Source organism: Ovis aries, chromosome 3, assembly GCF_016772045.2.
Source record: "Ovis aries strain OAR_USU_Benz2616 breed Rambouillet chromosome 3, ARS-UI_Ramb_v3.0, whole genome shotgun sequence".
NCBI lineage: Eukaryota > Metazoa > Chordata > Mammalia > Artiodactyla > Bovidae > Ovis > Ovis aries.
In genome coordinates this window covers 203,120,629-203,147,671 of record NC_056056.1, presented here as the reverse complement: position 1 = coordinate 203,147,671, position 27,043 = coordinate 203,120,629, and the positions used below count along the sequence as shown (strand labels likewise).

Below are 27,043 nucleotides of genomic sequence, written 5' to 3'. Positions count from 1 at the left end.
AGGAGGGACTGGGAAAGAATCTGGCACTTCCAGCCAATAAACAAATGAGGCAAAAGTGGAGCTGGGCTGCCTGCTGCAAGGAAAATCCACAGTGCCCCCCACGGTCTGGAAGCCAAAGATTTCACGGCTGCCTCACTCAGGCCAGGGGGAACTGAGAAATAAGAACATAGGGGTATTCATCCAGAGCCAATAAGCTTCATAGGCTTTATCCTTCAGGTTTATCCTTTATTCCTTTATCCTCTTTTAGCTTTCTTTTTAAAATAATTGTTGCTTGTTTATTTATGGCTGTGCTGAGTCTTCGTTGCTATGTTTATTTATTTATGGCTGTGCTGGGTCTTCGTTGCTATGTGGACCTTTCCCCAGCTGTGGCGAGTGGGGACTACTCTCTGATTGTGGAATGTGGGCTCCTCACTGTAGCGGCTTCTCTTGTTGCAAAGCATGAGCTCTAGGATGCCCAGGCTTCAGCAGCTGGGCTCCAGCGCACAGGCTGAGTAGTCATGGTGCACCAGATTAGTCGCTCCATGGCATGCGGGATCTTTCCAGACTAGGGATGGAACCCAGGACCCCTGCATTGGCAGGTGGGTCCTTACCACCGAACCACCAGAAAAGCCCTGGTCGTTCGCTTTTGTGAGAGTTTGCTTTTTAACCTAGGTGAGTCACTTGAGGAAATATGGGGAGAGGATATCTTTGAGCTGGGGGACCTTCCTAGTCTTCTCATCTGTTCTAGGCTGTCACTTTCCTTCGCTTGAACCTAAAGAAGAGGTACATAAATTTAGTTCACTTGGTCGAGAAGCTTGGATAGGCCAGTCACTCTGAAAGGTATTTCAAAGGAAAGAGATGCAGGCTTTTCCCCTCTTTGACTGCCCAGTGCAGCATCTCACCCACAGTGATGGGTTAATAAGCAGAGAATGATGTCAGAAGAGCTATTCTTTCTCCCAGGAAAGCACGTCTCAGCTCAGCGGTTCCCCTACCATCCGAACCCTCACAGTCACAACCAGAGGTGTGGCCCATAGCATCTCTTGTCCAGGTTCCCAATTCAGGTTCTCCATCACAAGAAAGACTGCAAGCTGGGTGGAGAACTACAGAAGAACCAGGAGGAGGCCTTTATAAAAGCCATTGAAAGCCTTATTTTCACTATCCAATTCTGTTAACAAAAAGAGGAGAAACGTTCAAATTCCAAGGCACTTAGTTACTAATCTGATTCTGGTGTACATGTGGATATTCAATAAATACTTGTTAAATTAAATTGAGTCAAGGTTTTATTTATTCAACCTACTTAAAGCTTATGTAAACCCCTTGGAGATTTGTGTCAAGCTGTTAAGTTGGAAAATATATGAAAAGTAGTATTTTCAATAGGCCAGCTTTCCTCTTAATGAGCTTTATGAGCTTAGTGTAAACCAGGGAGGAGAGGGAGGGGGTACCAGGCAAAGGGATGGGAAGCAGGGAGGAGAAAAGCCAAGCCTGCTTCTGTCTTTGTCTACATTTGCCTTCCTGGGCTCTACTTATTAACCAGCTACTGCCCTCTAGCGGTCAGTGTATAAATTCTCACATGAATCCCACTTTTAACTTTAAAAACCCTGAGAAACCAGGAAGGGACCAAAATCTCTTGCTTTGCAAGGTAGTAAATTAAAGTTCAGAGAGGTGAGGTGTCAGAGTGACCCAGGCAGCCTCCTGGATTCCTGGTTACCCCGGTTTCACTTCAGACGCTAGTCAATAAAAATTGCAGCATACTAATCAAAGGTCTGTAAAGTCAAAGCTATAATTTTTCCAGTAATCGTGTGTGGATGTGAGAGCTGGAGAATAAAGAAGAGAGCCAAAGAATTCATGCTTTCAGACTGCGGTGCTGAAGAAGACTCTTGAGAGTCCCTTGGACTGCAAGGAGATCCAACCAGTCGACGCTAAAGGAAATCAACCCTGAATATTCACTGGAAGGACTATTGCTGAAGCTGAGGCTCAATACTTGGGCTACCCGAAGTGAAGGGCTGACTCGTTGGAAAAGACCCTGATGCTGGGAAAGATAGATTGAAGGCAAAAGGAGAAAGGGAAGATGAGACGGTTAGATAGCATCACCGACTCAATGGACGTGAATTTCAGCAAACTCCAGGAGCTAGCTGAGGACAGAGAAGCCTGGTATGCTATAGTCCACGGGTTCACAAAAGAGTCCGATATGACTTAGCAACTGAACAACAATAAAATCATTCAATAATGCAGGCAGATCTCAGAGATGCTCTGGGTTCGATACCAGATCACTGCGGTAAAGTGACTATGGCAAGAAAGTGAGTCACACAAATTCTTTTGTTTCCCAAAGCCTACAGAGTTACGTTTACACCATGCTGAGTAGTAAGTGCAATAGCACTGTCTAAAAAAGAAAGTATACACCTTACTTCATATTAAAATATTGCTAAAAAGAATGCTAATCATCATCTGAGCCTTCAGCAATTCATAGCAGTAATATCAAAGATCATTAATTACAGATCCCGAGAACCAATACAATCATTATGGAAAAGCCCGAAATATCATGAGAATTAGCAAAAATGTGGCACAGCAACAGGAACTGAATGAATGCTGTTGAAAAATGGTGCCCACAGACTTGCTTGAAGCAGGGTTGTCATAAATCTTCAATTTGTAAAAAATGCAGTGTGCAGTGTGCACACTGCAAAGTGTGATAAAGTGAAGAACAATAAAATGGGGAATGCCTGTCATTTTAAGTGTTATCTGTTATTTCCATTGTTATTCCAAATAAGGCCAAAATTGACTATTGGTCCAGTTTAGATAAGGAATTATAAATCATGCTGTTACATTTTAAACTTACTTAAGTTTAGAAAATGCCTGTGTATTTTATTTCTTTGAAAAAAAAAAAAAGTTAGCTAGAACAGACCCAAAGTAGATTTGGCCATGTATCAGAACTCACTTATCATTGTCTCCATGCAGGCTAATATTCTGCTAGAATTCTCCCTAAGGACACCCTTTTGCTCACTGATGGGAAAAGGCGGGGGGGAGGGGGTTGTCATTTTAACTTAGAACACATATTTTCATCATTTAATCATTTTGCTGGTGGGAATAAATTTAAAGTTATCCAACGGGATGTGTCATTTACAGGAACATTACTGAGTACCAAAAGATTTATTCAAATACTTAATTGGAAGGAACTACATCTGGAATAAGTTTTATTGGAATTCTTATAAAAAGGAAAGTAAATCCATTAGAATTAATATCATACACAGTCAACTTTATCGGGAACCAGAAACATTAGTGAAATGGAGCCTAGGAATCCTAACCCTTTTTCTCTGTAAAAAAGCCAGTCGCTTTCCAATTTATGTGGCAATTATTCTTTATTGCTTTAGGTAGAGCTTTGTTTTCATCTAATGGTTTAGAGACAGATCACTCAGGCCACCCCATTTGTTTCTTTGCCCCCTTTCTCTCTAAAGAACAAGCAAAAAGAATGCAGTAAGAGGCATCTGCCTGTCTTCAAAACACTTGAACAATCCTGCGAAGATCAGAAAGTCCCCAGAAACTTGCTGCACTGAGGCTAGCAGTAACTACACGAATTATGAGACAGCTAGTGTTCTCTTTAGATGTCAACGTAGATGCCATTGATCAAATAATCTAGCCTCGAGTAACGTCTTCTGCGGAGGGATTCTAGGAGCATTCTGCCCAACAGGGCCAGGCCTATGGCAAGAAAGAGGACCCCGAAGAGCACAGTCCCAATCAGGAGCCACTGCTCAACGGTAAGGCCTTGCTGGCTTCCTGGGGCATTGCTCAGGGAGGGGTCGCCTGCACTGGCCTTCCCATTCTCTTGGGAAGCTGTCATATTTGTAGCTGTCAAATTTGCCACATTTGACAAAGGAAATGTAACAGACTCCCCGGCATCCTCCACGCTCCAAGTCAGATTGGCGATGTCTCGAAAGGGCACCGTGGTGGGTGGGCCTCGTGAGTCCGTGGATGCCCTGGAGAGGGAAGTCGAAACTGCAGTTGTGGTCGTGCTAGTGATCGTGGCTATGGCTGGGGCGGAGGTGGCTCTCCGAGGCTGCCAAGTCAGAGGTGGCATCACTGCCGTGTTGGTGGCAGGGAGGGATGCAGAGAGAGACTTCGGAGTGGCCAGGATGGTGTGCAGAGAAGACACCGCCATTGTAGAGGGAAATGCTGTCACATTTTCAGGCAGCAGATTAGCTATTGCTGGTCCTGAGGAAGACTGTGACGTCTGAGAATGGCCTTCTTCTTTATAATCAGATGACGGTGGACTCTCCAGATCAATCTTGAGTAGTTTCTCCAAGTGATCCGAGGATCCAGACGTCTGAGGAAATGAATCTCTCCATAAGACCGTGGGCTCTGAGTCACCGGTTGGAGGCTGGGGAGTGGGAGTGATGGCATGGGAAGACCCACCAGAGAAGATGGAGCTTTCCTGGGCTACCCCTGGGCTTGGCAAATCAGTTCTGGCCAAAGATGGGAAATCTGAAAATGGAAAGAAAATAATAAGAAGACTTCGACATTTTCATATGAAGGGAGGACAGAAGAGACAACTGTCATCAGCTTGTTCAATAAGACCTCAGACTGTGGTATGCGCATGGGGGCTAAGACACTTCAGTCGTACCAGACTCTTTGTGACCCTATGGGCTGTAGCCCGTCAGGCTCCTCTGTCCATGGGATTCTCCAGGCAAGAATACTGGGGTGGGTTGCCATGCCCTCCTCCAGAGGATCTTTCAGATCCAGGGATCAAACCTGAGGCTCCTGCATTGCAGGTGGATTTTTTACCACCGAGCAGTCAAGGAAGCCCAGTATTTCATGGTGCAAGGACCTGGCCTCTCCTGCAGAAGCTCTGGTTTATTTTTAGAGTAATGGCACACAGGTTGATTTCTAGAGTGATGGCACCTTCCTTCTAGAGGAAGGAGGAGATGGGAGGGGCCAGCAAAGATGCTAAGAGGAGTTCAGTGGGGGCAGCAAGGGCTTCCCAGGTGGCACAGCAGTAAAGAATCTGCCTGCAATGCAGGAGACAGGGGTTCAGTCTCTGGGTCGGGAAGATCCCCTGGAGGAGGAAATAGCAACCCACTCCAGTATTCTTGCTTGGATCTTAGTTCTCCAGCCAGGAATGGAACCCATATCCCTAAGTGTGAAGTCTTGCTCACTGGACCACCAGTGATCGTTTTGACTCTTGAAGATTAAAATTATATAGCCAGTATCTCAGGTTCTGAAGACGATGGACCAGTATCTGAAGTCATGCTGGCCATGTGGCTGACATAAAAAGCAGACAATCACAGTCCCAACTCCTGCAGAGGAGGAACTAGCCTCAGATGCTCCTCCTGCTTGAGAAAGGTTAGAATTTTGCTCTTTGTCACACATGCTGTTTATGAAAACTCAAACTGAAGAGGCCAGTTAAAGCAATCTGGGGCAGGGAAAGACCAGTTGAATTGCACCATATTATTCTGCTACTTAGGATTTCCCAGGTGGCATTAGTGATAAAGAACTCGCCTGCCATTGGAGGAGACATGAGACTTCGGTTCCTGGGTTGGGAAGATCCCCTGGAGGAAGGCATGGCAACCCACTCCAGTATTCTTGCCTAGAGAATTCCATGGATACAGAAGCCTGGCAGGCTACAGTCCATAGGGTTGCAAAGCTGTGCACACAACAGAGGCAACTTAGCATGCGCTCACTCTGCTACTGGGCTAATCATTACACTTCAGTAAGAACTGCAGAAACACAAGGAAGGAAGCAAAGGAATTTTCTAGAATTCACTGGTTCATTCTCCTCTGTTCTCTTTCCCCTCTTCAACTTCCCTCAATACCAATTCTAAACCCCTCACTCTCCTCTCTCCTAACAAATAGATCCAGAGGCACATTCACACTTGTGACATCTTTGACTACTCTCTAAACGTCACCACTTGAGGTCCTTTAGAACTGTCACTTATTAATGCATCTAGGACAGGGGTCAGCAAATTATGGCCTGAGAGCCAAATCTAGCCGGCCATCTCTCTCTCTCTCTAATTTCCTTTTTTTATTGATTTGCCTGCGCTGGGTCTTAGTTGCAGCAATTTGGGGTCTTCAGTTGCAGCACTCGAAATCTTAGTTGCAGCATGTTGGATCTGGTTCCCTGACAGGGATCAAACCCAGGCCCCCTGCATGGCAATTGCAGAGTCTTAGCCACTGGACCACCAGAGAAGTCCCTGCCACCTCTCTTTATAAGGCTTGCAAGCTAAGAATGGCTTCTACATTCTGAAATGATTGAAAAAAAAATCAAAAAGGATATTTTGTAACACATGAAAATTATATGAAATTTACATTTCAGTTTCCATAAATAAAGTTTTATTGGCACGCAAGCATGCTCATTTGTTTACATATTGTCTATGGCTGTCTCTACTACAAGGACAGAGGCGAGGATGCCTGACAGATTGCATATGGCCCACTAAGCCTAAAAGACTTGCCTGAAAAGCCTAAAACACTTATTATTTGGCCCCTGACAGAAAAAAAGTTTGTGGGCACCTGCTCTGGGACACTCTCAAATAGAATGCTGACGCCTGAAATTCTTCCAACAAAGCTGAAGAAAAGAGCTTCTGCTGCAGGTGATATGACATTGGCAGGCATAGTGTCACCGTGAGATAAACAGCATCTGTAGTTTTAGGCTGTGTCAGATATTTTTAAAAAGAGCAGGACTCATCATACTTCATTTTAAAATTTAAAAAAATAAAAGGCTAAGTAAATGCTCTGTGATGTATGTGAACTCAGAAGTTAAGCCCATTGACAAGAATGACCAAAACAGCTGTTTCCTTTCTCAAGAATGCAAGGTTATAAATAAAACAAAGGGAGGGCTAGTCCCATTTCTTGATAAGATTCATCTATTGGCTAAGGTCCTAGAACCAAGCTGGGACCCTCCACACCTGTTCCATTTACCTCACCCTCTGATGTTTGCCATTGGGGTGTGGTGTTTTCTCTCAGTCACATAGACATGAGCTACAGGAGGTGCTGGGAAACGGCCCTGTGTACTCAGCCCCTCTTTTGAGTTTCATATGCGAGCGACTTGACTAGATAAAACAATTTAAGTATGGACTATTACCGTGGAGACCAGCTGAGCCAACAGACTCTCAGTTTATTCTATTTCTGAATTCCCCTATTCTAGTCTATTCTAGTCCTTGGTGGCATGACAGACCACCAAGCTGCAAAAACAAACACACTGACACTGAATAATGTCCAGCTGCAATGGTTTTACAGAATGAACAGAGTGCATTATCATCTTTCGAACTTTTGGTCTGTAAATATTAATCACAGGAAATTGAGTTCATCTCTAAACAAACCGCCAAAAATATCTACTGGATTTCACTCGAACAGAGAGGCAGATAATTCATTTTTATGGGGTAATCTCAATCCAGCAACATGGGCAGATTCATTAATAGTATTACAAACACAACTTGTAAACATCTGTGAATACAGACAGGACACCCAGTCCCGCGTAGGTGACAGTTTGTCCCTAGGTATCAACCTGCTCTGGGCTGGTGGTGCCCCCTGGTGGCTACCACAGGAACTGTTGGATTCTAATTTCACTTTGTCACCTTCACACTGGTGGCTCAGGCGGTTAAGTGTTTGCCTACGATGCGGGAGACTAGGGTTCGATCCCTGGGTCACAAAGATGCCCTGGAGAAGGAAATGGCAACCCACTCCAGTACTCTTGCCTGGAAAATCCCATGGACACAGTCAACAGGGTTGCAAAGAGTTGGACACGACTGAGCGACTTCACTTTCACTTTCACACTGAACCCACTCCAGTATGGCTTGAAAAATCCCATGGACAGAGGAGCCTGGCAGGCTAGAGTCCATGGTGTCTCAGGAGTTGGACACGGCTTAGCGACTAAACCACCACCTTCACACTGGCCGTTAAAAAAACGGTTTCTGCAAGAGCCAAGCTTTCCCTCCCACTTCCAGTGGAGAAAATCTTTACCACTGCTCTCTGTCTCTAATATATGTATCATCAAAGCAACAACATGACAGAAGTATTATGGAAGTTATAAAATAAATTCCACTATCATGTCCATCATGATGTCCCAACAACTATTAATATTTATGTATACCTTAAAACTAAAACTTTTTTCATGTAACTTAAGAACAATCAGGTGTTTTTCACCTGGAATTTAGGTGACCTTTTACTTCTACATCTCAAACTTATTCTTTAATATCTGCATCATATTCCCTCAGGTGGATACATCCTGTTTTACACCCTACCATTCCCTAGCATTTGGACATCTAAGCTGTAGAAACTTTTAAACCAATTTCCTTTAACAGTCACTCCCAGAGTGCTACTTTCACTTTTAAAACTAATTACACAATAAAGTTTCACACCAATGCCTTTTTCTTTGTTATAGATTTTATGGATCAATGATCAATGCAAAGAAATAGAAGAAAACAATAGAATGGGAAAGACTAGAGATCTCTTCAAGAAAATTAGAGATACCAAGGGACCATTTCATGCAAAGATGGGCTCAATAAAGGACAGAAATGGTATGGACCTAACAGAAGCAGAAAATATTAAGAAGAGGTGACAAGAATACACAGAAGAACTGTACAAAAAAGATCTTGACGATCCAGATAATCACGATGATATGATCACTCACCTAGAGCCAGACATCCTGGAATGTGAAGTCAAGCGGGTCTTACGAAGCATCACTACAAACAAAGCTAGTGGATGTGATGGAATTCCAGTTGACCTATTTCAGGTCCTAAAAGATGATGCTGTGAAAGTGCTGCACTCAATATGCCAGCAAATTTGGAAAACTCAGCAGTGGCCATAGGACTGGAAAAGGTCAGTTTTCATTCCAATCCCAAAGAAGGCAATGCCAAAGAATGTTCAAACTATTGCACAATTGCACTCATCTCACACACTAGCAAAGTAATGCTGAAAATTCTCCAAGCCAGGCTTCAACAGTACATGAACTGTGAACTTCCAGATGTTCAAGCTGGATTTAGAAAAAGTAGAGGGACCAGAGATCAAATTGCCAACATCCATTGTATTATCAAAAAAGTAAGAGAGTTCCAGAAAAACATCTACTTCTGCTTTATTGACTATGCCAAAGCCTTTGATTGTGTGGATCACCACAAACTGTGGAAAATCCTTCAAGAGATGGGAATACCAGACCACCTGATCTGCCTCCTGAGAAATCTGTATGCAGGTTAGGAAGCAGCAGACATGGAACATGGACATATAACAACAGACTGGTTCCAAATCGGGAAAGGAGTGCGTCAAGGCTGTATGTTGTCACCCTGCTTATTTAACTTCTATGCAGAGCACATCACGAGAAATGCTGGACTGGATGAAGCACAAGCTGGGATCAATATTGCTGGGAGAAATATCAATAACCTCAGATATGCAGATGACATCACCCTTATGGCAGAAAGCAAAGAACTAAAGAGCCTCTTGATGAAAGTGAAAGAGGAGAGTGAAAAAGTTGGCTTAAAATTCAACATTCAGAAAACTAAGATCATGGCATCCGGTCCCATCACTTCATGGCAAATAGATGGGGAAACAGTGGAAACAGTGATAGACTTTACGTTTTGGGACTCCAAAATCACTGCAGATGGTGACTGCAGCCATGAAATTAAAAGATGCTTACTCCTTGGAAGAAAAGCTATGATCAACCTAGACAGCATATTAAAAAGCAGAGACATTACTTTGCCAACAAAGGTCCATCTAGTCAAAGCTATGGTTTTTCCAGTAGTCATGTATAGATATGAGAGTTGGACTATAAAGAAAGCTGAGCGCCAAAGAATTGATACTTTTGCACTGTGGTGTTGGAGAAGACTTTTGAGAGTCCCTTGGACTGCAAGATCCAACAAGTCCAACCTAAAGGAAATCAATCCTGAATATTCATTGGAAGGACTGATGCTGAAACTGAAATTCCAATACTTTGGCCACTTGATGTGAAGAACTGACTCATTGGAAAAGACCCTTATGGTGGGAAAGATTGAAGGTGGGAGGAGAAGGGGATGACAGAGGATTAGATGGTTGGATGGCATCACTGACTCGATGGACATGAGTTTGAGCAAGCTTTGGGAGTTGGTGATGGACAGGGAGGCCTGGCGTGCTGCAGTCCATGGGGTTGTAAAGAGTTGGACCTGACTGAGCAAACTGAACTGAACTAAAGTGATAGGCATTATTGAAGTATAGAATTATTGGATTGCATTATAATTTCTAGAATATTCCATCATTTCTTTAATATTCTGTGTTAATCATGAAATAGATGAGAGAGAGAAAGATGACAGAGGAAGAAAGGGCACAATGAGGAAGAGGTAGCAAGAAGGGATCAGAGAGAGGGATGTGATGGCCCAGCTTCCAACTGATGCGAGCTCTTGAAAGAGAAAAACCAACATTCCAATTAGTGTCCTGCGCCCTGCCACCTTTGGAAACTCAAACCAATGTGTTAAGATCCTGCTAGATCCTATCCCCAGGTGTTCAACAGGCTCTGCAGTGTTCCAGGTGATGAAAAGAGAGGATCAGCTATATCCATACATTACTGGTGGTCCCGGTGTTTTCTTTCAGGATTATATATAGACACGAAGAAGCCAAACAGTTAGGGGCAGCCGCCCTGCCCAGCGTGAAGCCCAGAAAGTGCAGGAGGCAACAAGACTCTTTCCATGCAAGGTAAGATCCTGGATGTTCTGAGAAACCTAATTTGTTCTGTTATCATATGTCACAACTGTCGTAAGATACACTTCATACAACATACTACTTAAACCCTTTTTAGGAGAACAGTCCCGTGGCATTGAGCGTACTCACATGGTTGTACAACCATCACCCTCATCCACCTCCAGAGCACAACTGAAACTCTGTACCTTATCTGCCAATCTTTCAGGACCTGGGCTTCTCTCACCATGTAGGAAGAGTTTACACAAGCAATCTGAGCTTTATGCTCCTATTCAAAGGAATGTTGGATATATCAAGCTTCCCTAGTTCATGAACAAAACTCAGACACAGCTTCATCCAGGGAACAAAGCAAGGTCAGTGTCCGGGCGCCCTGGGCAGCACCATGCCCCAGAAAATCTGCATTGCACTCTCCCTCCAACCCTCAAACCGCTTCTCTTCAAATCTTCCCTAGTTCAGCAGACAGCGCTACTGTCCAGCTAGATGCTCAAGTCAAGAACTACAACTCGGGGCTTCCCTGGTGGTCCAGTGGTACAGAATTCGCCTGCCAATGAGAGGACATGGTTCGATCCCTGGTCCAGGAAGATCCCACATGCCTAGGAGCAACTGAGCCCATGCATCACAACTACTGAGCCTGCACTCTAGAGCTCAGGAGCCACAGCTACTGGGACCACATGCCCTAGGGCCTGTGCTCCACAACAAGAGAAGCCACTGTGATTAGAAACCCATGCATCGCAACTAGAGAGTAGTCCCCACTTTCTGCAATGAGAGAAAGCCCACGCGCAGCAACGAAGACCCAGCACAGCCAAAAATAGGTAAATTAAAAGAAAAAAAGAACTAGGATTCAGCTTCACTCTTTTCGTTTTCTCATTCCCCACATCCACGCCAACCAGTAAGCCCTGCCAACACTACCTCTGAAACGGCCCATAGTTTACTTCCCTCCATCTCCTCCACCGCCTCCCTGGTCCCCAAGGCCACGGCCTTCCACTATGATCTTCATCCCGCCTCCCCGCCAGCCTTCCCACTTGCCCTCTTGCTGCTGATTCATGCTGGTCCATTCCGAACAGAGCAGTCAGGGTGAGTTTTGAGAAATCACCTTTAAAACAGCACGTTATGGAGGGGGGATGAACTGGGAGACTGGGGTTAACACATATACACTATTGATACTATGTATTAAATAGATAACTAACGCGAACCTACTGTAGACCACAGGGAGCTCTACTCAGAGCTCTGTGGTGATCTAAACGGGAAGGAAATCCAAAAAGAAGGGATACATGTATCCCTATAGCTGATTCACTTTGCTGTACAGCAGAAGCCAACACAACATTGTAAAGCAAGTGTGTTTTTGTTTAGTCGCGAAGCCACGTCCAACTCTTTGCAACCCCATGGACTCTAGCCCACCAGACTCCTCTGTCCGTGGAATTCTCCAGGCAACAATACTGGAGAGGATGGCCCTCTCCTTCTCCAAGGGGTCTTCTCAACTCAGGGACTGAACCTGTGTCTCTTGCGTTGGCAGGCGACTCTTGACCACTGAGCCACCGGGGAAACCAAAGGAACTACACTCCAATAAAAATTCATCAAAACAAAACAAAACGCCAGCATGTTACATGCCTCCCGAAAAACTCCCAATGGCTTCTTATCACGCCTCTAAATGAAAACTCCCTACCCTCTAACAAGCTTGATGGGCTCGCCCCACTCTCCTCCCTTCTTGCATATCACTCTTCGCATGGTTCACTACGAGTCAGCCACCGAGACTGCAGTGTTTGAACAAACACTCCCAAACCATTCTGCCTTAAGATACTGGATCAGGTTGTTTCCTCGGCCTGGAAGGTCTTCCCACTGTTTTCTCACATCTGGCTCCTCAGTGTTCAGACCTCGGCTTACGGCTTACAGCTTCACAGATGTGTCCCCCGAGCACCTAATCGAGACGGTCCACTCAGTGATAATCTATTACATTGTCTTAGCTTAATTATCTGCTCTTGTGACTCTATTTTTTTTAATGGGAATTTTATGTTTTCAGTTTCTCTGCATTGAAAATGTATTCTTATATAAAGGCCCTGTTTCATTTTTTTCATGATCACTAAGTGTTATTTTTTTAAATGGAGGCTAACTGCTTTACAATGCTGTGTCAGCTTCTGCTGCAAAACAGCTATAAGTATATATTGATATATATCCTTCTAGTTGAGCCTCGCTCCCCCCGACCCCAATCCCACCCTTCTAGGTCATCACAGAGCACCAGGCTGAGCTCCTTGTGCTACACAGAAGCTTTCTACTAGCTCTCTCTTTAACTAAGTACTATTTTTTAATTTAAAATTTCTTATTGAAGTATAGTTGATTTACTATGTTGTGCTAATTTCTTCTGTACAGCAAAGTGGTTAAATTTTGAATATAATACATTCTTTTTTATATTCTTTTAGGATACATTTTTATATTCATTTATATATACATTTTATATTCTTTATAATTTTTTCTATAAAATGTATAATCTTTTATACATTTTATATTCTTTTGTAATACATTCTTTTTTATATTCTTTACCATTATGAATTTTCATAGGATACTGAATATAGTTCTCTGTGCTATACAGCAGGACTCTGCTCTTAAAACGGTTAAAGTAGTGCATTGTATATAGGACCTTATGCTGTATATCCATTCTATATACAATAGCTTACATGTGCTAGCCCCAAACTCCAACTCCATCCCTCCCCCAAAGCCATACTCCCTAGCAACCACAAGTCTGCTCTCTATGTCCATGGCGACTCTATTTTTAAAATTATTTATTTATTAAGGTTATTGTCTCTCTCTCCTAAAACATTAGTGCCAGAAGTGAGAACCCTGTTTTTCATGTTTAATATCATATCTTTGTATCCTTAGGGTATTAAAAATGCTTGTACATAAGAGATGCTAAGTAAAATTTGTTGCTTCTTGAATAAATGAAAAAAACATGATATTGTTTCTACCTAAGGGTATAAGGATAAAAACTTTCTAAAACTTAAAGGAAACTTGAAAGCATTGCATCCTGAGAAATTAACAAGCCAAAGTCTCACGAAGACAGATCTAAATGATTATATTATTTTTATTTGGTTATTTTCTGTATTCTGAGCAAATACGTAATTTCCAAGCATAGAGACTCTATCTCCAATGCCTTGCACAAAACTTGGCACATGGCAGATTCTCAAGAACTTCTTAAATGCGCTTCTTTTCAGGTCTGGATAACAAAATCCAGTAAGTCTGATTTCAGCGAATGTGATAATAAAATAGTAGTACCTAATAACAAATGGAATTTTATATACTGTATTTACACAGGTCTTAACTCTTTCAAAATAGTCACCCTGGAGACCTGTATACATATTCCAGTGTTGCTGGCATAGTTTACAGAGGTGTTTCAAAATGTTTTCAAGAAAGGTCTGTGTGTCTTTTAGCTTACGAAGAAAAACAGAAACAAAAGCCAAACAAAACACCATCATTCCTAAGTCTTTCACTGGGGAGAAGAAAAGATGTTGGGCTGAATCAACTGAAATTTAAATCATGAGATTTTTCTGATGTGCCCCTGTATTTGTGATCCCCTTTGGTAGTTTTTCTTCAACTCTTTGGTAGAAAACCTAAGTGAACCATATCCTTAAATAATTCCAATCACAAAAGACAAAGAACAAGGTTCTTATTACCTCGAATTATCCTGTAACTCATAAGTCCCTTCGCTGGTTTCAGAGGACAGGCTTCCTCACTGGGACAGAAGAACAGGTAGCAATTGGGTAGTTTAATTTTTTTTTGAGTGTCGAAGATCATCAAGTTACATGCTTTGTCCCCTGTAATGAAAGGTTTCACAAGTAACTATTTTGAAATAGGATTTTCCAAAGAGTATGGAGAGCAGGAAAACTTCATTTATTCTGGTAGCCAACACAAAACCCTTTTTGTTTGCTGCCTGCTGGCTGCTGAGTCATTTCCTTTTCCTTAGTTTAATCACAGAAAGCAATTTTTAAAGACCTTGGGTTTAAAACTCTGAATGGAGGTAACATTGGCAAAGCATATTAAATTTTGTTTAATTAAAAAATTTTTTGGCTGCGCAGCATGTGAGATCTTAGTTTCCCAACTAGAGATTGAATCCCTGCCTCCTACATTTGAAGCTGAGTCAATCACTTGGCTACGAGGGAAGTCCTGGCAAAATACATTTTTTTAAATTATGAAAGTACAATAACACATTAACAAGAGACTTGGAAAATACAGAACACAGTTATATACAGTTCTACTATATATTACAATTATGTTTTTAAGTAGATAAAGATTTTTCGTTGGAGTTTCAATATCAGGCTCTCAAAAATTAATAGAAGAAATAGAACAGTAGAAGAATACAGTAGACTTGAAAAAAAAAAAACAATTCAACCTAAATAAAGATTTATACAGTTTTCAGACAATAGCAGGATACAAAGTCCTATTCAAGTTTCCATAGACTATAAACCAGGAGACACTGGAACATAGCAAGGCGCAAAACCTTCGTGGTCTAAAGGCATTGAAATCATACAGAATCTGCTCTCTTGTCACTGTGGAATGATGTTAGAAATCAATATCAAAAGAGATTTGGAAATAAGACACATTTTCAAGTGTAATGTGATATTTACCAATTGAGATCATCACAATAGTTAAAGATGCTGGCAAAACCCATTTTTAAAAGTACATTAAATTCTTTAGAAAGAAGCCTTCCATTTGCCAAAATATTTATCAAAAATATATATAGAAATACTGACTCTACAATTCAGCACTGAGTTGGACTTCAGGAAATGGATTGATCCCTAATGATTTTACAAGTCTCTTGCATCCTGAAGGCATCTTAGATGCCTATGAAGCCATCAGTTCTGGTTTTCTTGAGGGGAGTAGAAACAGTATAACCTTATATATATCATGCCTCCTTCCAATGAATGAATGAATCTGCAAAGCTTTACTTTTATCAGTACCATTCTTCTTTTGGGTCTTCAAATTTCCGCTCTTCGTTATCATTTTTGTTTGTCTCCCAATCAGGCAGAGGTCAGAGATCACCCTTGATTCCCTCAATGGGAAATCAGACTGAGTTCGCTTCTGCAGGGGTTTTTATCCTGTCGTCTCTCCACTACTCAGATAACAATAAAGGCACTCCAGTTACTCCGACTTTTCTTCTCCCCGCAATGTGATAATCCTGCAGTACCATTTACGGTGTCACTTAGGTAATACGGAGGGTTCATAGGGTTCACAGTTCAAAAGCATCAATTCTTCAGCGCTCAGCCTTCTTCACAGTCCAACTCTCACATCCATACATGACCACAGGAAAAACCATAGCCTTGACTATGGACTGCAAGGAGATCCAACCAGTCCATTCTGAAGATCAGCCCTGGGATTTCTTTGGAAGGAATGATGCTGAAGCTGAAACTCCAGTACTTTGGCCACCTCATGCGAAGAGTTGACTCATTGGAAAAGACTCTGATGCTGGGAGGGATTGGGGGCAGGAGAAGAAGGGGACGACTGAGGATGAGATGGCTGGATGGCATCACTGACTCGATGGACGTGAGTCTGAGTGAACTCTGGGAGTTGGTGATGGACAGGGAGGCCTGGCATGCTGCGATTCTTGGGGTCGCAAAGAGTCGGACACGACTGAGCGACTAAACTGAACTGAACCGATAGGGTCCACGTTGTACACAGAATTTTGTGTCCTTTGTTTCTGTGGGCATTTTTCTAGAGTCTGTGGCTATGGGCAAATTATCAAACTGGTTTTTTTTTTGAGCCCCAAACAGTTGAAAACCAATGCTCTCTGCATAGGGCATGGCAACCTACTCCAGTATTCTTGCCTGGAGAAACCCATGGACTGAGGAGCTTGGGGGGCTACAGTCCATGAGGTCACAAAAAGTTAGATATGACTGAGCAACTGGGTATGCACACATGTACAGTATAGCAGTGACAGTGTTTTTGCTTGTAGGACAAAGTCTTACACCCTAATTTCTTACTGAACACCCCTCAAGGAACTGAAGAGAACGGCCAGGTGTCCTGTGTGGCCAGAAAACACCCATGTGGCATTCAGTCCTGTTTGCAGGCTGTGTTTCTATTTCATATAAATGTTGGTATCAACATTTAGAGAAAAACTACAAGTTTAAATGAGAGCTCTATCAATTACTTCTCTATAAAGAGTGTCCAAAAGCATGCTTGTCAATTTGAGATCACTGAAGGATTTGTTTCCTCCTGACAGCAAATATAGGTGCTTTCCAGGTGATGCAGTAGTAAAAACCCACCTGCCAGTACAGGAGACACAGAGATGCAGGTTTGATCCCAGGGTGGGGAAGATCCCCTGGTGGAGGAAATGGCAACTCACTCCAGTATTCTTGCCTGGGAAATCCCATGGATAGAGGAGCCTGGTGGGCTATAGTCCATGGGGTCGCAAAACAGTCCAGTACAACTGAGCAACTTAACAGGCATGCATGACAGCAAATATATGGTGTCCTTTCTACGTGAATTCTCTGGTTCTCTAACACCAATGGGGTGTCTTACAATTCAACTCGATTCTGATACTAATTGCCTGGAGTGTCAGACCCCACAGGTCTAAGGCTCAGTCCCAAAAGACTGTTCCCACTCAGATGCCAGTCACAAAGCACAGTCACAAGACGCCCCAGGTCACTCACACATACGCCCAGCTAGGCTACCACCTCCCATCCCAGGCTCAATAATTTGCTAGGGCTACTCACAGAACTGAGGAAAATGCAGCACTTACTGTTACACTTTATTATAAAGGATACAAATGAACAGCCAGATGAAGAGTTACACAGGGTGAGGTCTGGGAGGATCCCGAGTGCAGGAGCCTCCCCGTCCCTGGTGGGGCTGGGGTGCCTCCCGACACATGGATGTGTTCACCAACTTGGAAGCTCCCTGAACTCACCATTTAAGGGTTTTCATGGCAGTTTTATTATGTAGGCAAAATGATTAAGTCATTGACCATTGTGACTGAATTCAGTCTCCACCCCACTTCCCTTACCTGGAGGCAGGTGGGAAGACTGAAAGTTTCAAATTTCTAAGCAAAGCTTGGTCTTTCTGGTGACTAGCGACCCTCCCAAAGCTATCTGTGCTGGGCTTAGTCACTTCAGTCATGTCCAACTCTTTGTGACCCCGTGGACTCTAGCCTGCCAGGCTCCTCTGTCCATGGGATTCTCCAGGCAAGAATACTGGAGTGGGTTGCCATTCCCTTCTCCAGGGGACCTTCCCAACCCAGTTCTTTACCACTAGAACCACCAAGGAACCCCATCTATCTAGGACCCCACTAAGAGGCACCTCATTAGTATAAGCTCAGGTATGGTGGAATGGGGCTCATTATGAATAATAGAAGAAGCTCCTTTGCTCAGGGAATTGCCACGGTTTTAGGAGCTCTGTGCCAGGAATCAGGGACAAAGACTAGAAATAAATATGCAAAATTTGTGTCCTTCAATTTCATGTCCATATATATTTATATTACCATACCACAATCATTACAGAATGAAAAGGAAATAAAGATCTAAGAGAGAGCATATGATTTTGTTGGCTGATAAATCAAGTAAGGATCACGAGTCCAGTGTTCACTAGCTCTCCTAGGGTCCTTGACAATGGGCCTTTTCCATCTTATTAATGGTTTATCTCCAGCACCAGCAAGCCATTAGATGCTCAATAAATTTAGGTGTTTTTTTTTCCAATTAGGGAATTAGGACAGGATCATAAGGAACTAAAACATGATCACTATTTTCACTTATATATATACTTCTGTTTTCAGGTCATATGTTTGGAACCTGAAATGTCCAAGGACGTGGTTCAAGCCTGTGGGCCTCAGTTTTCTTTTGTGTATTGCAAATGGGTCACTCCAAGCCCCTTCCTGTACCTCTTAGAGTCCTAGAAGCTGCAATGAGTGGTCAGTGGCTTGCTGACTCACCTACGCCACCAGCTTCAGGAAAGGGAGGGGAAATGGAAATTTTGCGCTTCCACTTAAAATGCAAATGCTGATTTTCCTATGAGATGACTTAAAGTTTTTATTTTTTGTCTCAACTCCCTTTCTGTTTAAATGTTCTTTCTTTTTTAAAAATTATTCATTTATTATTTTATTATTATTATTTTAGAATACAGTGTGACTTTAATTTTATTTAGTTATTGGCTGTGCTGAGTCTTTGCTGCTGCTCATGGGTTTTCTCTACTTGCAGCGAGCGGGAGCTACTCTCTAGCTAAGGTTCACCGGTTTCCCGTTGTGGTGGCTTCTCTTGCTGTGGGGCACTGACTCTAGAGCATGCGGGCTTCAGCAGGTGCCGTCCACAGGCTCAGTAGGTGCAGCTAGTGGGCCCTGGAGCATGGGTTTCATTGTTCCACGGCATGTGGCATCTTCCCAGACCAGGGATCGAACCCATGTCCCCTGCATTGGCAGGCTGATTCTCAACCACTGGATCGTGGGGAAAGTCCCTAAACGTTCTTTCTAAAGTCACACTGGGGTTTCCCCAGTGCCTTAGCAGCAGAGGATCTGCCAATGCAGAATACTTACATGGGTTTGCTCCCTGGTCCAGGAAGACCCCACATACCATGAAGCAACTAAGTTCGTGTGCCACATCTACTGAGCCTCTGCTCTATGCTCTAGAGCCCGGACACCACAACTACTAAGCCCAGGTCCCCCAGCTACTGAAGCCTGTGGGCCCTAAAGGCCACGCTCGGCAACAAGAGAAGCCACCACAATGAGAAGCCCACGCACCAAAACTAGTGAGTTAGCCCCGGCTCACCACAACTAGAGAAGAGCCTGAGCAGCAGTGAAGACCCAGCACAGTCTGTAAATAGACAAATAAAACTAAAGTCACACTGTGTTTCCAATATTCCACGATAATGATAGCCAAGCACCTAGGCAGGATTTTTGGTTTCACTATCTTAGATGCCTGTTAGACACCAGTGGTTTTCAACCTTTTTCTACCCAGATATCTAATAATACATATACACTCATAGGCAACTTTGACTCAGCTTAGGCGAAAGGAGAGCACACCGTGGAACACTCCCGAGTGACTGTGCCACCCATTTTTCTGAGAATCCCTAGTACAAACTATTCAGCCTCATCGACCAGGTACTTACATCACAAAACATGTGGAATAAAGAGTCATCAAGGCATTGTTACTTACCTGATATATTTTTTGTTGAGCAGCAAGAATTAATGCAGTCCTGATGAGTTAATGTATGTATGGGCTCATTGCCTCTGATTCCCTTGGAAAGAGACGACTGGATGTCAATGACCACATCTTCAAGGCTTTCAGTGAGGCAGTTCTGACTGGTGGACAGTCTTAGTGTCAGGAAACAAATTATTACAAAGGTGTAAGTCAAGATCCATCTTCCCTGGAAGAACATGTTAAATTTCAGCTTAGTCTTAGTCTTCAAAGGTCAGATAAACTCTTCCTCCTGCTTGAGTCTGCTTCAAGAAGATAGTACAAACGATGGAATTCTCTAGGACAAAAATAGGAAATCATCAATGAGTTTTGTTTCTTTGAATGAACCTAGAGAAGCTACATTTCATTTCCTTCAAATCAATGTAAATGACTCACAATTCATAAAAGGCCAGAAATAAACAAGTATTTTTTGTATTCATCTCACTTTTAATAGATTTGAGACAACCTTTCATTAAAAACTTGGCAAAAAGCTAGTAAGCACACACACATATATTGGGTTGGCCAAAAAAGTGCATTGAGGTTTTTCTATAGGATTGTACAGGAAAACCCTAATGAATTATCTGGCCAACCCAATGCTATCCTATTAATTATTAAAATCTGACAAATGTCTAAGAAAGAGGAGTAAAATATCATAGTAGTCTGCCTTTCAGTTTTAGAATCCTTCCTCTTCCTGTCTCTCCTAACAAGAGGGGAAGAGACATAAAATCTGCAGTCATTGATGAAGCGGTAAATGATCGCTGATCATTGGTTTGGACATATTTTCTCTCTCAGTAATAACAATTAACATTTTAAATCACCTACTGAGTGGAAGACAATGTGCTAAACTTTACATATATTATCCTAGTTAATTCTTACACCAGCTCTGCAAAAAAGCTATTATTTTCCTCATTTTACAGATGAGAAAACCGAGGCTGCCTTTTTTTTTTATTGCTGTCTCCTTTTAAGTATCACACCAGAGGCAGGTTAATGCTAATAATCTAATTCTAGGAATTAGCACGTCAGCAGGATGATCTAGCTTCATCTAGCTTAGTTGAAGGAAAGTGTAAGGGCAAGAGTTCTTTTTGACATCCTTAAAAACACAAAAGTCCTAATATGTATTAATCCCAACTCCATGGGTGAGCTGGTTCTTCCAGGAAGAAAAAAAAAAGTTAAACTGGCAATGCTATACCGGAAACTATCCTCATTTCCAGAATACAAATTGTTCACTAATGATAGCCTAGATCAGAATTACCAATTAAGTTTTCTTTTTAGGTCATGAAGCCTTTGGTAACCTTTCAGTCATGCACCCTTTGGTACTCTGGTGATGCTTAGGTTCTCTTCTGACATGTTTTAAAATGTATAAAACACATGTTTTAAAAAGTATAAAATGAAATATATAGGATTACAGAGGAATATAGTCCTATTGAAATGTAATCATTGCAGAGTTTTTTTTTAAGTGTCTTTACAAATCTGATGAAAGATACCAAGAATGAACTAAGAAATCAAGAGATATTCCATGTTTATCAACAGCACTACTCAATATTGTTAGGATGTCTGTTCTTCCAACTTGGTCTACACATTCAATGCAATTTCAATCAAAATCCCAGTACATTATTTTATAGATCTCAACAAACTAATTTTTTTTAATTTATTTTATTTTTTGGCTGCATTGTGTGGCTTGTGAGATTTAGTTCCCCAACCAGGGATGGAATCCTAGCCCTGGGCTGTAAGAGCGCAGAGTCGTAACTACTGGACCACCAGGGAATTCCCTCAAAGAGCCAATCTTAAAGTTTACATGGAAATGCAGAAAGGCCCAGAACAGTCAACACAACACTGAAGAATAACAAAGCTGGAGGACTGACACTTCAACACTTCACCATAAACCACCAGTAATCAAGGTGCTATTGGCTAAAGAATAGACAAATAAATCAACGGGACAGAATAGTGAGCCCAGAAATAGACCTGAACAAATATAGTCAACTGATCTTTGACAAAGGAACAAGGCAATTCAACAGACAAAGGATAGTCTTCTCAAAAATGGTGCTGGACAATTGGACAAAAAGAAAAAAAAATCTAGCCACTGACCTTATGCCTTTCACAAAAATTAACTCAAAATGGATCACAGACCTAACTGTAAAATGCAAAGCTATAAAACTCCATGTAACATAGAATAAAGGCTCTGTGACCTTAGACTGGATGATGAGTTTCTAGATACAACACCAATAGCACAATCTGTGAAAGAAAAAATTGGTAGGTTGGATTTCATCAAAATGAAAAACTTCTGCTCTGTGCAAGACACTGTTAAGAAAATGAATAGCTAAGCCACAGGCTAGGAGAAAGTATTTTCAAAACACATATTTGATAAATAACTGACAGCTAAAATACACAAAGAACTCTTAAAACTTAACAAAAAGAAAACAAACAACCCAATTAAAAGTGGGCAAAAATCTGGACACCTCCCCAAAGTAGCATACAAAAAGGTGCTCAACCTCACTGTCATTAGGGAATTGCAAATTAAAAGAACGAGATTCAGGCTTTCCTAGTGGCTCAGTGGTAAAGAATCTGCCTGGCAGTGCAAGAGACCAGGGTTCAGTCTCTGTTCTGCAAAGATTCCACATGTTGTGGAGCAAATAAGGCCATGCAGCACAACTACTGAGCTTGTCTTCTAGACCCCGGAGCCACAACTACTGAAGCCCATGCAGTCTAGAGCCTGTGCTCCACAAGAGAAGCCCCCTCAATGAGAAGCCTGCACACATCTAGAGAGTAGCCCTCATTCACAGTAACTGGAGAAAACCTCACACAGCAACGAAGACCCAGCACAACCAAAATAAATAAATAAATAAAATTACTTTTAAAAAAATGAGATATCACGACATAAGAATGGCTAAAATTTAAAAAAAAGTTAATACTAAATCCTGACAAAAACCCACAAACAAATATTTATAATAGTTTTTTTTATAATTGGCAAAAAAAACTAGAAATAGCCAAGATGTCCCTTACTAGGTCAAGGGATAAACAAACTCTGGTATATCCCTACAGTTAAATATTATTCAGCAGGAAATGAGTTATCAAGCCACAAAAAGAGGAACCTTAATTGTATATCATTTGGTGAAAGAAGGAAATGGCAACCCACTCCAGTATTCTTGCCTGGAAAATTCCATGGATAGAGGAGCCTGGTGGGCTACGGTCCGTGGGGTCACAAAGAGTCAGACAGGACTGAGTGACTAACAATTTCACTTTAAGTGAAAGAAGCTGGTATCTGATTCCAACTCTATGACATTCTGCAAAAGGCAAAACAACATTGACATTAAAAGATCAGTCGTTGTCTGGAGGAAAGGGTGGAGTACAAAGGATTTTGAAAGCAGTGAAACTATTTTATATGACTCTGTATTGAAAAGCAGAGACATTACTTTGCCAACAAAGGTCCGTCTAGTCAAGGCTATGGTTTTTCCAGCGGTCATGTATGAATGTGAGAGTTGGTTTTTCCAGTGGTCATGTATGAATATGAGAGTTGGACTGTGAAGAAAGCTGAGTGCCGAAGAATTGATGCTTTTGAACTGTGGTGTTGGAGAAGAAAGACTCTTGAGAGTCCCTTGGACTGCAAGGAGATCCAACCAGTCCATTCTAAAGGAGATCAGTCCTGGGTGTTCTTCGGAAGGAATAATGCTGAAGCTGAAACTCCAATATTTTGGCCACCTTATGCAAAGAGTTGACTCATTGGAAAAGACTCTGATGCTGGGAGGGATTGGGGGCAGGAGGAAAAGGGGACGACAGAGGATGAGATGGCTGGATGGCATCACGGACTCAATGGACGTGAGTTTGAGTGAACTCCGGGAGATGGTGATAGACAGGGAGGCCTGGCGTGCTAAGATTCATGGGGTCTCAGAGTCAGACACGACTGAGCAACTGAACTGAACTGAATGATGAAAACATACCATTATATTTGTCAAAACCTATAGAGCTGTAAAATACAAGAGTGTACCCTAATATAAACAGGTAGATTTTAGTTAGTAAAAAAATTAACATAGTTAAAAAAATATTATATGGTAACAAAGCACAATACTTTCCTTGCTAACTGTTATATCTAACTTCCCAAAACAGCAAAATGAAAATAACACTATTTCTTTATGTAAGCACATCACGTACATTATGTCATTTAATCCTTACATGAATTCTAGAAGCTAAATCCCATTAGCGTCACTTTCAGTTAAAAAAAAAATAACTGTGTGATAAATGACAAGTGGTACATCTAATCACTGCCATAATTTTTTGAATGACCCATTTTAAAATTAATTTTTCATGGAGTATAATTGTTTTACAATGTTCTAGTTTCTGCTGTACAATGAAGTCAATCAGCTCTAAGTATACATATATCCCCTCCCTCTTGAGCCTCCTTCCTACCCCACCCCTGTAGACGATCACAGACCACCGAGCTGAGCTCGCTGTGCTATATAGCAGCTTCCCACTGGCTCTCTATTTTCCACAGGGTAGTGTATATATGTCAATCTATTCTCCCAATTCGTCTCACATTCCCTTTCCCCCACTGTGTCCACGTGTCGGTTCTCTACACCTGCATCTCTATTCCTGCCTTGCAGACAGGCTTGTCCGTACCATCTTTGTAGATTCCATACATATGTATTAATTCACATAGGATATTTTTCTCTCTGACTTACTTCATTCTGTATGACAGACTCTACCCAGGTCTGTCCACATTGACACAAATGACCCAGTTTTGTTTCATTTTATCACTGCCATAATTTTGAAGTAGTGTTGAATGTAATGATTTTGAGACATATTCAGTAAGGAATGCAATACGGAAATAAGCACCACTTCTGCCAGAGGCAAATCAGAGCTACCCTACCACTAATCCCACTGCGGCTTTTGCCTACATGCCTCTTAATGGAAATACAACACTGCATTTAGAGGTTAGCAAAATAAACTTTTCCACCCAAGTTCACAGATTTTCTGAATGCTGTCCATGGACTCCCCCCAACCCAGGGTAAGAATCCTGGCACAAGTTACTTTGTATGCTACCACACTTTGCAAATCTTTTCTAGTCACTGGAAGGAAAAAAAAAAAAAAAACCCCAACAGAAACAAAAATAACAAAAACCAGGCACACATTTGGCTTTGAATGGATTCCAAGAGTCTCTCCTGAAGTTGCTGCAATGAAACAAACTGTAATGTGGGATGCAGGAGGAAAGCTGGGCTTCTAGTACCAGTATCTTTTCTGTGCCTGCAAGCAGGAATGAAGAGCTTATCTCATTAACAATACCTGACCATTACTAGGCAAATTAATTTTTCCAATCCATTTATTATTTAGGCCTTGAAGGTCCAAAGAGGAACAGATTTTTATATGTGGCATACACGTGCAGTAGAATATTATTCAGCTACAAAAAGGAATGAAATTCTAATACAGGCTACCTCCTGAAAGCTTTATGCTAACCAAAATAAAATGGACACAAAAGGACCAATGCTGAACGTGTGCACTTTACTAAGTATCTGGCTTCCCTAGTGGCTCAGATGGTAAAGAATCCACCTGTAACACAGGAGATCCAGGTTCAATCCCTGCGTTGGGAAGATCCCCTGGAGAAGGGAATGGCAACCCACTCCCAGATTCCTGCCTGGAGAACCCCACGGACAGAGAGCCAGGTGGGCTACAGTCCATGGGGTGGCAAAGAATTGGACATGATTAAGGGACTACTAACACTAACGCACCAAGTATCTAGAAAAGGCAAAGTCATAGAGATAAAGCAGAATTGAAGTTACCAGAGGTTGGTGGAGGAGGGAGGCAGAGCTATTGTTTAACAGGTACAGAGTTTCTGTTTGGGGGTGCCCCAGATACACTGAAAACGGGTAGTTGTGGTTTGGGCTTGGGTTGGAAAAGAATTTTCAAACATGAGACAGAATGAGAGGGAAATAAAGTTTATTAGATTGGGAGACATTGTTAGAACAGCAGGCCAGCTCAAGAGAGAACCCATGTTGAACAGGGGTCCTTAGTCCACTTTATACCCAGCATATAAGGAGTGGGATGGGGTCTTGTGGGTCACTTGCTGATTGGATGAGTCATGTATACTGGGTAGAAGGGAGAGTAAGGCAAATACCTTCTCCCTATGGGTAGGAGGGGAGCCAGGTTATACTGCTCAGGAGGATTTGACATTCATTAATAGTTATCATGGGGGAGGGAAGGACGATAAGGGTCTGGTTTTTGCATTCCAAGACCCTCCTTGGTTTTTTTCTGCTCTTTCATCCTTGGGTCACCACAGCAGTGATGGTTACCCAATAATGGGAATGTACTTAAAGCCACTAAACTCTACCCTTAAGAATGATCAAAATGATACATTTTGTTACCTGTTAGGGAGTGAGTGAAAGTCCCTCAGCCCTGTCCAACTCTTTGCGGCCCCCAAGGACTTTAACCTGCCAGGCTCCTCTGTCCACGAGATTCTCCAGGCAAGAATACTGATGTGGACTTCCTCCAGGGGATCTTCCTGACCCAGGGATCCAACCCAGGTCTCCCGCATTGCCGGAGGTTCTTTACTGTCTGAGCCACCAGGGAAGCCCTTGTTATGTGTATTTTACCACAATAAAAAGATCAAAACAAGCATATAATTAAACAAAAAAAAAAAAGGTTCAAAGTGAAGTTGAATTCTGTTGAAAACCAGTGGGAAAGGGATACAGGTGGGAAGAAGACGCACCTGAGCTTTCATACCTGCTGAGGAGAGTCATGGGATCTTACCAGCAATCACTCGGTCAAATATTGTAAATCATTTTTTCTCGTAGCATAATCTAACTTAATTTATCAAAGTGTTTATAACTGCACACACACACACCTTACAGAGTATTAGACAATCAGCAGGTTGGATGAATACAAGAGACAAAGTATACAAAAGAACAAGGGGAATTTGCCCTTTCCTTGAGGAAGTGTACGGGGCTCACGAAATGATTCTTCTGCCGCAGCAGCTGGCTTGCCCGGAGACCCCCTCGAGGATACAGGGGTCACCAGCATCCGCTCAGCCCATCCCCGCTCCAGCCCGGTGGCCCGAGCTCCCGGAGGAGCGGGGGAACCTCGCTCCGGGAAAGGTGGTCAGGTGGTGATGCTGTCCGCGGGGGCTGGGGGCGAGGGAACGATGGAGAAGAGCGTTTACCTGGCAATGGGAGGCCGAGGTCTTGCTGCCCTCCAGCTTCAGGGCAGCCCTGCACGTTCCGGGAAGCAGCGGCAGGTCTGCGAAGAGCTCCGGGGCTCCGCAGCTCCCGCTTATCCTCGGGTTTGTGGTTCCCGAGT

General features: G+C 42.5%; 1 protein-coding gene across 1 annotated transcript; it reads right to left on the bottom strand.

The window, feature by feature from the left end:
• Window positions 1–3,313: 3,313 nt before the first annotated feature.
• Window positions 3,314–27,032, bottom strand: MANSC1 (MANSC domain containing 1). The gene is made up of 4 exons (XM_004006854.6): window positions 26,907–27,032; window positions 19,742–20,060; window positions 14,282–14,422; window positions 3,314–4,452 (listed from the first exon to the last, which is right to left on the bottom strand). The coding sequence occupies exons 2-4, from the start codon at window positions 19,962–19,964 to the stop codon at window positions 3,572–3,574; spliced, it is 1,245 nt and encodes a 414-aa protein (XP_004006903.1). The 5' UTR covers window positions 19,965–20,060; window positions 26,907–27,032; the 3' UTR covers window positions 3,314–3,571.
• Window positions 27,033–27,043: the final 11 nt, after the last annotated feature.